At 39.9% G+C, this 12,892-nt stretch overlaps 1 protein-coding gene across 2 annotated transcripts in view; it reads left to right on the top strand.

The window, feature by feature from the left end:
• PIK3C2G (phosphatidylinositol-4-phosphate 3-kinase catalytic subunit type 2 gamma) overlaps positions 1-12,892 on the top strand; it is a 205,328-nt gene that overhangs the window by 21,492 nt on the left and 170,944 nt on the right. For both annotated transcript variants that reach the window (XM_075721540.1, XM_075721547.1), the window contains exons 5-6: positions 615-717; positions 8,577-8,647. In XM_075721540.1, the coding sequence (XP_075577655.1) occupies positions 615-717; positions 8,577-8,647 (174 nt within the window). The remainder of the gene's footprint in view (positions 1-614; positions 718-8,576; positions 8,648-12,892) is intronic.

Consider the following 12,892-nt stretch of genomic DNA (forward strand, 5'->3'; position numbering starts at 1 on the left):
GTAGAGTTCTGTGTCTGACCTTAGCTGGCATATGATTTGAGAAGGGGGAAGACCGACCCACAGCTTCTTTTACCATCTCTGTGTGAGCTGCACAGGGCAAGAACTTTGATTTCTTTGAGAATCAAGGGCCACCTGTCTTAATACATCTGATTTTCAAACTTATAGTTAGTATTTGATTTTCAAGTTGGGTATCAAACACTACAAGTTATTCTGCAGTGGTGCATTCATAACCAAGATACTTTGTATAAATTGCACTAATTTGGGTTTGAAGAATATGCATGAATAATCTCAAGGTTTGGGAGCACGTGCAGTTTGTTTAGGATATTCTTTATCTGTTTCATTGTTGTTCTGTTACAGAACTCAATGGTCAAAGATACAACTAAACAATTATTCTTAAATTGTTTCGCCAGAAAATATGCCAGAACCAAACCCCATCAGTTTTCACAGAAGTAGATGGCAAGTACAGGTTTTATATTGTTCAGTCTGCTTTGTACTTAGAATTTAGTCCACCGGTGCTTTTAGGAGAAGGAGAGAGGAAAAAGAAAGAAGGAACTGGCAAGCAGATATAACCATTTGGTGGTTTTGTTTTGTTTTTTTTTTTTCCCAAACTGCAGTAATCATACTTTGGGCAGCCATGAAAGTCTTCGCAAGGCAACCACCTGCATTCAGCTTCAACTACACAACACTAGTAATTTGAAGCAAAGTTTGGCTCGAACGGTATGTCATCTTTTTTCCCCTCCTCTTTCTTTCAGCATCCCTGAAGGAATAAAATTCCACCAATCCTTTAATGTAGCAACCTGTAGTAATAATCAAAGAGATTATTTGCTTTCCTTGGAACGCATATATTATTGCTGAACTCCAGTTGAAACGTGCTGGGGAATATCTCTGCTTTGCTCCTGTACTTGTATCTAGTGAGTTACTGTAGAGAGAACACAACTAAAAAAGACCAAAGGTTGCCTTTTTAGAAAAAAATCTCTTTTGTCAGAATTTAGTGCTGTTTATTTCAGGTGGTCAGAGAATTCTTATTTTTGATTGGCATTTCTATATTTTGAAATATAACAAGGGCAAAACCACTCAAAGTACTGTGTAAGATGAATTAGATCTGGATTCCTGTCATCATCACTGAAAACCAGGGTAGGCTGATAAAAGCCGGAATCACAGTTGGTGTGTGTGTACATGTGTGATGCATACTTGTGTGTGTATGTGCTTGTTTGTAGACATGTAGTCCTTACAGAAAATATTATTTTACCATCATCTTAAATCGAGGGAGATTTCTATTCAGATTATTTGAGTTTAAGCAACTTTGCAGTGGATCACTGAGCTTTAATGACACTGACCTGTGCTACTAAATGTGAGCTTTATTCCCAGTGGACCACCTTGAATTACTTCCAACCCAAAGTTTGCAGTATAGCAGAAGCTTTGTTCTAGGCGGTGTTCACTGGCAGCATGTTGACTCTGTTCACATATAGTAGCAATTACCCGCTTTGCATAGGTATGCTATCAGCCTGAGTCTGTCAATATATGGATCAGAAGGCAGATTTCTAACAAGAAAGGGTAGGGCTTTCTTTTCATTTCCGTTATGTGTCACCATGTGAAACATCAAGTTCAATGCAATATGTTACCTGGAGCACTAAAAAAAGACTATAATGAGGCCAAATATATATAGATTAACATTTTAACCAGTTTATAGATAAAAGCAGAATAATTTGGTGCTGGTGTGTATAATCCTGGTTTAAATTATTGGCATTTTTCACTGCCAATATTATTATTTATTTTTTTAAAAAACATTGATTGTTCTTGGTATAGCATCATCCAAAGAAAGTAAATTAGGAGGCATGGAAGCTTTCATCACAAGGTCACTTCTTCAAAAATGATTCAGATCAGTGAATTGCCAACTGCTTGCTCTCAGCCTAGGGAAAATAAGTTGATGTTTGAATATACCTTCAGAAGGGGGTGAGCAAGTGTCCATCTCATGTCCTTTCTCGCCCCATCCCCATATCACAGCAGCAAAAAGAACACATCCAGTGACCATTGGAATAAGTTTTGTCTTGGGAAAGTATCTGTCATTGTTGTCCTTTAACTGCAAGTTGTTGAGATCGAGGCAGGAATGACCATGTGATTTCCATTATCTGAATTAAACAGAGATTAAATGGTCATCATCGTCCTTTCTGATGTTAGATCTATGACAAGACATCCTGTCTTGAGATGGAAAACTTCATTTTTCCATGTAGTGCTGCCAAAGAAAGGCTTGAGAAGAGTGGAGTGTTGGTGATTAGGTACAAGTATGGATGCACGTAAGTATGTGTAATGGTGGAAAAATTATTTACCTTTTTTTAGGTCAGCATCTCTATCTTTTAAATGGAATAATATGTTATTGACCCTTCTGCTGGGCAGGTGCAGGTTTCCAACGTTTTCGGGCCTGAGAAATCAGTGACACAAATTGGAAGTTTGATACAAAAATACTTATATGCATATACCATGTGGTGAAGGTATTTTTTACATTCATATACTGAAAAGAGGGAGCCTCAAACAACCTCCTGACAATCTCCTCTTCAAACTTCCAAATCAATGATTGATTCTCTGCAAGTTACTCTGTCTTCAAACAGGAAAACTAAAATATAGAGCAAACGGCATTTGCTGTATATAGATCTGCTTTTACTATAGATCTTCAAAATTATCTTCCTTGGAACCTAGTGATTTGTTCAGGAGTCTTTTCTGAAACTTTAAAGCTTGTGTGTGTGCTTAGGAAGCAAAACGATACCAATGCCATCTGGAGACTGCCTTCATGATTCTTGCTTTCTTTACATAATACTGTTGAAATCGGGATGCATAGTTAAAAATACCTGTCTGTACATGCAAATTACTATTATTTTACTATTATGCTTAATAACCAGTATAAGTGGATACTTACAAATAATGTGCAACTAGTTTGGTTGTTTGTTTTTTATTTTTTAAACCAGACAGCTTATGAACTTTGGGCAGTAACTAAATATTCACAATTCTTTTGTGAATTCAGCTGAAAAACATTTTTTTAAGGTGAATACTTGCTTCCTTTCCTTTTGTGGAAGCTTGCATTCTGTTATGAAGTATTCAGAAAGAGGAAATTGTCTTGAACTGAGCAGTTACAAGCAAGAAATTTGGCCTGGGGCTTTACATGGAATCACAGGTCTTTCAGCCAGTGGGTGACCTTTAATTTGATTTTGGTTTTTTGAGACATGAGATTTATCAGCCTTAACACCCTTGAAAAAAAGGGGTTTTTTAAGACCCGAATTTTCAACATGCTAGATTGCTACTAAACTTCCGAATAAAGCTTATACAAAGAATGTAAGGTTATCTTTGTGATATAGAAACATATTGAAGCTCGGTTTTATACCATCTAGCCAGACAAAGAGCTTCTGTTGACAGGAGTGGGAATTCTACACTTCCCAGATTTTTCTCCACACACTGAAATCTTGGGAATGACAACAAATGTGGAGAAAATCTAATAGTCCTCTTGTCAAATGGTGGCGCAGTGTACATGAGTTACAATAATAGGGGTTGATGACTACTAGGTTTGTTTTGACTACACAGCTGTCCTACTCTGTATTTTAACCTAGGTGGCTGTAAGAGGCAACTCTTAAGCACAAACTCTACAAGTTGTAGTAGGTCAGAAGTGTTAAATTCCTAGTGGCTGGGTTGTGTTTAGGAAGAAATGCGCAGTAGAACAGTGTAGAAGCAGAAACCTTTATCCAGATAGCATTTCCAGGGAGTGCTCTGCCTGTCCAAGGAGACCTGTTTTTTCAGAGTTGTCCCCACACACTGATTATCTGGGTAAAGCATGATCTTTGCAGTGAGGAAGCAGCAAAGAACACTTATGCGTTTCTAACAAGAGCCTCGCTGACTTCCAGAAAGGGATTTTTGGACTAAAGCAGCCAGCAAGCAATATTTCCTGAAAGTTCAAAACCATTTTTATTTTCATATAAACCAGTGCTAATGGTGTTAATATTTTACCAGACATGAGTTAAGTGTTAACATTCTGAGCATAATCATAGATGAGAAAAGTCAGTGGTCCATCATGATAAGAAGGTGGATTTTTTTTTTCCATTATTTAAATGATTGTGACTTTTTAGAGGGATTGTGTAGTACCTCAAATAGAAGGGAGCCTTTTCTTGTGTTTAAGTATCCCTTGAAATTGTGCTACTGTGAAATGCTTCATGTTCTATTAATATCCTCAAAGTCTCCTTCAACTCTGTTGCAGTTTGACAGGTCTAAATGAGGTTTAATGTACTGCAATGTACTGTGGAGGCCAGGAGCAGAGATTGAGTATCCCTTGACGTTTCACATTTCAGAAATGGTTGCAATTACCATGTAGAATGATTACAAACAAACAAAAATAGTCTTTCAGGCAGGTAACTAACAAGCTTGGAAGACAAATTAGCAGTGTTCAGGCTATTAGAAAGTATTTATTTTCTCAAAGAATTTGTGGAACTGTAATTAATAACTTACAATAGGGTTTAACCAGGAAGGGTGACATTTTAAGATATCTTCAAGTAAATTATTGATCACCCCTTTATGGTAACTGACATGGCTCTGAAAGCTGCGGGCCATGAAGTTACTTCAGGTTACTAATAATAGCAAGGAACACGAGCAGCTCTTGAGCTGACGTAAGTCATAGACCCAGAGTTTTCCTCCAGCTCCAAGGCATGCTTGCGGCAGAGCACTTGTGTTGGAAAGGAGAAGTTCTGCCCTCAGGCAGGAGCATCAGCAAGTCTATCAGGACCAAATGAAACCTAACAGAGGAGACACAGACTCTGGTGCATTGAAAGCTGCAGTGTTCCTTTCACTCTGGACCCAGTTCTGTAGATATCTTTGAGTCTACTGAAACCTGCTCCAGCCACATTGAATTCAAGGATCTGAGGTAGTCTACACTGAGCTCAGTCAATTTGGTTGTTGCTGTTCTCTGAAACTTGCAGCTTTCATTGTAAAATGTATTTGAAAGTCACAGACTTAGAGGCAGTTTATGGAAAATAAATTTCCCTCCCTCAGAATTCATGTAAAAAGAGGAGAAAATAGGGTGGGGTTTTGTTGGTGTTTTGTTTTGGGTTTTGTTTTTTTTTTTTAAAAAAAGGCACAAACTTTGAGACTTTTAAGATTCTTTGGCTATCTCAGGCAGTTATGTACATATGCAGCTACTGTTTATTTTTGTGAGTTAACCTGCGCTCACTCATGGGCAGAATTTGACCTGTGATCTATAGGATCCTTCCAAATTTTGAACTTTGGAATATGTTATTTTACAGGAATCTCCACTAAGGTTGTAGTTTAACTAGTGTCACAGAAGAATATTCACTTCTTGACAGCTCTTCTATATAATAATCACCCATATGTATTCAGGTGCTAAATAATTCACATACACCCACCTTTTGCCTTAGACCGTCAGATCCCCTTAAGTTTCTGCGTTCCTATCAATCACAGATACTTAATTTTGTTCTAAGCTTCAGGGCTCCCTCCTTCAGTCTGTGTCACTTTGTTTCCAAGTTCATCTCTCCCTATCCTGTAGTCCTGTCAGTGTATGAGAGAAAGTTTGTTCTTTATCAGTCTTGTTCTGTAGCTCAAGTCTGGTCCCTGTGATTGCTCAGTTCAGATGTGCTCTGCTATTTGTAAGGTCTCCAGAGGTGACAGTGTGACAGCTAAGAATGCAGTGACATTATTAAAATGCAGGGTGGATTTTGCAGAACATGTACACTACTCATCTGTAGGGTAATGTGACATTAAAAATAAGAAAAAAAGGGGGATATGATCTACTGAGAGTCAAGATGGATGTGATTGACTATTGCTCTGTCTAGAAGTAGCAAATTCAAATCATGATGATATAGCAAGCAACTATGGAGTGCTTGGTGCTATTTCCTTCCTGGAATGCATGCTTCTGATTATGGTAGCACTACAAAATATTCTCAAGGCTTGAGATGTTATACCAGTCCTCTAGAATGCATTGAAGCAGCATGATAGCTGTCAGAGGTCAGGTGCTCCAAGCCTCAGAGTATGGTATGGGCAGAAGACATGAACTGTGAGTAAAACCAGTAGTTATTAGGTCAGAGCCATATGTAGCACAATTAGTGCTGCATTCAGGAAATTGGCATCCATAAGCTATTTTTGTATGTCTTGTAATAATTTTTTGTGGGAGCAACTCAGTGGGGTTCAGAGACAGATTCTGAAATAGCTGAGAAAAGACCATCTACTCTCAGATGCATCCCCTAACCCCAAAATACTTACCCTGTCTTCTCCTCTGTAATAATATATAACACACTCATGTCAGGTGTTTGTGTAAGATCAAATGCCCAGACAAAATGGAGCTTAGTGCTTAGGTCTAAGACACATATATTCAAGGCTTAATGCATGAGCATGTTTTTCTTAGCTTCAGCCCATTCCATTTCATTCATCTAATTCATCTTTCACTTATTGCCACTATGTGATAAAAGAGGTAGTAGCGCTCCAGATGGGATTCTTTACAGAACATCTGTAATGTTTCTAGCTCAGCAAGATCCTGCTCCTTAAATGGTGCTATTGCTAAATCTCTATGTAGTGATCTAAAACAGAAAAAGTGTGAATTAATTCATATGTCAATTAACATGTTTAAATTGAATCCAACCATAACAGAGACACAAGTTACTCAGGAATGTTAGGTTTAGACCACTACTATACTTCAGTTAACTTGAAAAAATTGCTAGCGTGGTCACCTTATTCTGAACAAGCTTTCAATATTTGAATTCACTAGCATTCAAAATATCAGGAGAAGGATTTTTTAGCCAAGCAAATAAAAGACTAGGTTTTTTTCTTTAGAAAATAAAAATTTTCCTTCAAATTCTGTTTAAGGAGCGGGGGGGAATCATGACTCATATTTCATCACTGTTGGATTATGCTGTTCTCATTTTTTTTAAATTTTGTTTATCGTATGAAAGTTACAACAGTAAAAGATGAAGAGAAGATTTTTTTTTCCCTACTGAAATGTTTTGCTTAAGGTTAAACCATTTTGTCTTCCCTCCCCAAACAACTTGAAAGTTTCATTAGTTTAGTCCAGCCTAAAATGGAGTCACCTTTCAGATTCTTCTGTATTCTTGGCCAGATATAATTTCTGCCCTCTGCTTCACCTTTGAGCAAACAAATATTTTAGATCGGTACATATGTAAATAAATAGGCTGTAGCCTGGTTGTGTAAGCTGTGCCCATCCCAGCCATCATTTGCATTTCTGGAGATACTAAGAAAAATAATGTCTGGCAGCTGTCCTAGCCACTATGGAAACAGAAGCTCATCACCACTAGATACCTATGTGCTGTGCTGCTCTCCTGCTTCTGTTTTCTTATTTCATTCTTTTCTCTCTCATCCCCCCACCCCTCCCAAGGTTATACCTGTTCATAAGTGTCATTCCCTTTGTAATCCTTCACCAGTGAATTTGGGGTCATGCTTGTCACAAGTCCCTCAGCAACTTTTCCTTATGAGTTACAGGGATATGGGCTCAACCATGAGTCAGAAGAAGGGCAGAATTTTCAGGACATGGTGGTGCCTAGAAGCTGGCAGTACATACCTAGCATAGGTTGAGCTACCTCTGTGGGGTGGGAGGAGCTAAGGCATCAAAGGCAACAAATCCATGGGGCTGGAGAAAGGACTATATCTGAATGGGAACAGTTTTGATGAGCAGAATGTGTCAAATAAGGCAAAATCACAGAATTGTTTAGGCTGGAAGGGACCTCATGGTCATCATTTAGTCTAATCCCCCTGCTCAAGCATGGTCAGCTGGAGCAGGCTGCCCAGGACCATGTCTGGTCAAGTTTTGAATATCCCAGCAGATGTTCAAACCTACTCCACAACCTTTCAGGACAACCTGTTCTTGTGTTTAACTACCTTCACAATATTTTTTTTTCTTGTGTTAAGGTGGAATTTCATGTGTTTTAGTTTGTGCCCTTTGCCTCTTGTCCTGTCAGTGAGCACTACCGAAGAGTCTGACTTTCTTGTTTTCATTATTTCCCATCAGATATTTGTACACATTGGTAAGATTCCCCCTGAGCTTTCCCTTCTCCAGACTGAACAGTCCCAGCTCAGCCTCTCGTCATACAAAAAATGCTTTAGTGCCTTGATCATCTCTGTGACTCTTCACTGAGAGAAGTTCCTTCAGAGGGGTTGCAAAGAATGGTACAGATGTTTTTCATTCTCTTCTCTCAGAAAAGGAAGCAGCAGAGAGGTTGTGGATGCAAACTGATTTCTGCTTCATGACTAGTATATATTGCCATTGCAAAAGGGTGCCTTCTGTTCTCTCTAACAAGAAAGCAGAGGCAGGGTTTACTGAGGCCTGGCTATAGTGTTATAGTCTTAATCTGTATGTAGCTAGAAGGAACTACTGTGACAGTCTGTTTTGGCCTCCTATATAGTACAACCCAGTGTAACATGAGAGAGATTCACCAAATAAAATTTCAAACGGAAACATCCTGAACACTCTGAGAGTTCCTAAAAGAACATGCTGACTTTGGAAAATGCCAAGCAAATCTCTCCAACATACATTCTTCATATCAGAATACCATATCTCACTATATGCTTCTCTTCCACAGCATGAGGATGACCAAAGACGGTTCAGTGTGAATCAGCTGTTAGAAGACACTTGTGCCTGGAGACTGACTCAGTAAGAACATTGGTATTTAACAGTATTTCTGTTTGTAATTGTTTGCATTTGTAGTGAGCCTCCTGGCCCCAAAGAATTCCAAGACCTACTGCAGATAGGAATGATACCAAAGAGGAAGAAAACTGGTTAAATATTTTAGACTCATTTTCAGACCTTATTGATTGCATAGCAAAAATTGATAATAATTTATAAATCTGTGCAATTTTACCCCATTCTCACCCTTTCATCTTGTTGAAGGTTTCAGTAGAGCTTTCATGTTTCCTGAAGATTCCCAGGATTGGAGTCATAATTTTCGCATATGTGTTGCTCTTAGAGAATTTTTAAGAGTAAATACTGTAAAAAGAATAGATTTGTTCTTCATTGTGCCTGTGTTTTCACAGTTGAGTGATGTTTTATTTTATTTTATTTTTTTAATGGAGGCTAACCATGACAAGTTTTTAACTTGGCACTCAAAGCACATCTGACTCTAAAGCTAACCTACCATGGACAAGCACGAAATGAGATAGATTCCTCATTCCACTTCCATTATGTTCCGTTTCATGCACTTAGATAAAGAAGCTGTTAACACTTTTTGTAATGTTTTTCATCACTGTGTTATAAGGTACTTTGCCAAGAATGGTAAATGCCACACCTGTCATTTAGCAGATGGAGGAAAACAGAGAGGTAGTGACTTGTTCAAGGTGGGTATCTGGTGCTTACTGAGGACCCATCTGGTTTCCTAGGAGCATGGCCCAAATTTCCGTTCTGGTCCTTGCTATAAAGAGATCAAACCAATCATACAGTCTATACGCACACTACTTATTGACTGTTTTATTTCTTGTGACGTAAAGTGTGTGGCCTTTTCCACTGCAAAGAGGGTCTTCAGAGGGGATATGTGATAAAAGCTGTTGAGCCACAAATCAACTATGGTCTGCAAAATTTCCTCTGATACTGTAGGGCAATGAATAACTGATAGCATAGGCAATAAATTCGTTCTTCAACCACAAGTTCAGTAAATGTTGAAAAAGTAAAAGCTTGAACTGTGTTTGATCACTATTTCCTGCTTGACGGGTAGGAGTTTTTTTTTTTTCCAGCAGTGATGACCCAGAAAGATCTGTGGTCAGGCCCTGTGCTCTCCATTGCATTTCTAACTTATCTGAGAAAAAAACGGGGTAATAGCTAAGTGACAAAAGTTTGCTGTCCATAATGTGCACAGGAGCTGCCTGTGATGATTTGCAGAAGGATTTTACAATGGTGAGTTGAGTGTGTGATAAAGTGGCAGATGAAATTTTGAGAAGATAAATGTAAATGGGAGGAAACAGTCTTAAATTCACATATGAATCATAGGCTCTGAGTTGACTTTTACCACCAGGAGTGAGTTCTTGGGGTTATAATAAATAGGTCTGAATGTCAGCTTGGTGCACAGCAGCTGCAAAAAAAAGATAAAACAAATGCTGGGAATTACTATGAAAGAAATGAAAAACCAAACCACAATATTACGCCACAGTATCAGCATAGGGTGTTCATTTATCTTTAATACGGCTGGCAGTTCTGCTTCTTCCATTTCAAATATGATGTAATAGAACTTGAAAAAGTGAAGAGAAGGGCAGCAAGGATGCTCAGAGGAATGAAATGCCTTCCATATAAGAAACAAAAAAGTAACAATATTATTCATCCTGATGAAGAGATAATAGAAGATAGGTATTTTATAGATGACAAATCTATGAAATTGAGGAGCACAGAGAATGTCTGCAGAAAAGGATCATTTATGGTATCTTCCAATGCAGGATAAAGGGAGCATGGAGTGAAAGCAGCAGATTCAAAGCAGACAAGAGTAGGTATTTCTTTGTTTAAGACCTAATTAAGTAATGTCTGGATTACAATTAAGTAATGCCCTGTCTTACCCAGGGCTGTGTCCAGATGGTTTCTGAATATCTGGAAGGAGGGAGACTTCACAACCTCTCTGGCCAACTTGTGCCAGTGCTCAGTCACCCTTGGTACCTCCTGTGTTTTAGTTTGTGCCCATTGCCTCTTGTCCTGTCATCTGGTACCACTGAAAAGAGCCTGGCTTCATCATCTTTGCACCCTCCCTTCAGGTGTTTATATATATTAAGATGATCCCGCCTGAGCTTTCTTTTCTCCAGGCCAAACAGTCCCAGCTCTCAGTCTTTCCCTATAGGAGAGATGTTCCTGTCCCTTCATCATCTTAGTGGCCCTTCGTTGGACTCTCTCCAGTACATCCATGTCTCTCTTGTGCTGAGGAGCCTGGAACTGGACACAGTACTCCAGGTGTGGCCTCACCAGTGCTGGGTAAGAGGGAAAGGATCATCTCCCTCAGTCTGCTGGTAATACTCCTCCTAATGCAGCCCAGGATACCTTTAGCCACATTTAGCCTTTTTGGCTGTAAGGGCACATTGCTGGTTCATGTTCAGCTTTCTGTCCACAAGGACTGCCAGGTCCTTTTCTGCAAGGCTGCTTTCTGGACAGTCAGCTCCCAGCATGTACTGGTGGATGGGGTTATTCCTCCCCAGGTGCAGGACTTTGCACTTCCTTTTGCTGAACTTCATGAGGTTCCTGTCAGCCCATTTCTCCAGCCTGTCAGCATTCCTCTGGATGGCAGTATGACCCTTTGGTGTATCAGCCACTCTTCCCAGTTTTGTGTCATCAGCAAACTTGCTGAGGGTATGCTGTGCCCAGTCATCCAGATCATTAAGGAAGATGTTAAACAGTACTGGGCCCAGGACTGACCCCTGGGGTACACCGCGAGTTACCAGCCTCCAACTAGACTTTGTGCTACTGATCGCCACCCTTTGTCAGCCCAGCCATTCAGCCAGTTTTCAATCCACCTCACTGTCTGCTTATTCAGCCCATAGTTTATTAGCTTCTCTATGAGGTTGTTATGGGTTACAGTGTCAAAAACCTATGATTTCATCACGGAAGGTTACCAGGTTGGTCAGGCACAACTTTCGCTTGGTGAATCCATTCTGACTACTCTCTATCTCCTTCTTGTAGTTCATGTGCCTGGAAATGGTTGTCAGGATTAGTTGCTCCATCACCCTCCTAGGGTTCAAGGTGAGGCTGATCAGCCTGTAGTTCTCTGGGTCCCCCTCCTTGCCCTTCTTGAAGATGGGAGTGCTATTTGCTTTCCTTCAATCTTCAGGCACCTCTTCCAGTCATGTTCAAAGATTATCAAGAGTGGCCTCACAGTGACATCAGCCAGCTCCCCCAGCATTCATGGGTGCATCCCATCAGGCCTCCACACACATAAGTATGTGTGCCCAGTTTAAGTGTTCTCTAACCTGATCCTCACTTCCTAGTTCATTCCAGGGACTGGTCCCTGGAGGCCATGTCCATGAGACAGTACCACACTAGACTACCTTGCACATATGCAGTCTTCTAATGTTGTGCTTAAGGCTTGCTCCAGGATGTGCATTACATACCTTCCATGTTATGGCATGGAAATACCACCATGGTGGACTGCCTCATGTTAGGTTGGACATTTTGAACGGAACTCACCCTTCTTAATGCATGAAAACCTTACATGTCTTAGTAGCACTGTAGAGTCATAGGGGGCCTGGAGTAGGCTCCCATTTGGTGCTATGCAGGGTGCACAGCTGGTTCTGTCTAACTGTGGCTACTCCAAGTATTGTGAATACAAGCCTTCATGCCCTCCTTAACTTAGGGATCAAAAAATTGCTCCCTGGAGCAAACTTCTTTAGCAGTGTTCACATGTCCTTTTTCCCCCATTAGAGGCAACTACTTTGAGCTGAAAGCACTGGCACAATTATGTTGAGAAGGCACTTAGATTTGAAGCACCACCAAAATTATAAGGTGAGCCAAACAGTGAAGAAAAGCCCTTATTCTTGTAAGCAGCACCACCCTAATATTTCTTTGTGAATAGGCCAGTCAATAATACCATATCTAGTCATAACAGCTGTTTCTAACACAACGTGCCGCAACGTCTTTGCACTTATTCTGCACTGGGATGTGTGTTTGCAACATGTTATAATTCCTCGATTCTATATGTAGCTAGGGCTGTAATAGAGATGGACTAGATGGAAGCAGTGGAATGGAGATGCAGTAGAATGGGCTCAACACAGGCTGTGCAAATCTGCCTGGCACCTAGGAAGGCCAGCAGGTTACTTTCCCATATTGCTGTGTCTTCACAGCTGTGAGTACTTAGACAAGCTAAATAAAATAGTGCTCAGGGTTGTCTGCATGTACTGTAGTTACATTTCTGATTGTAGCACTCAAACATTTGTGTTT

The sequence above is a fragment of the Pelecanus crispus genome, chromosome 1 (genome assembly GCF_030463565.1).
Source record: "Pelecanus crispus isolate bPelCri1 chromosome 1, bPelCri1.pri, whole genome shotgun sequence".
Taxonomy (NCBI): domain Eukaryota; kingdom Metazoa; phylum Chordata; class Aves; order Pelecaniformes; family Pelecanidae; genus Pelecanus; species Pelecanus crispus.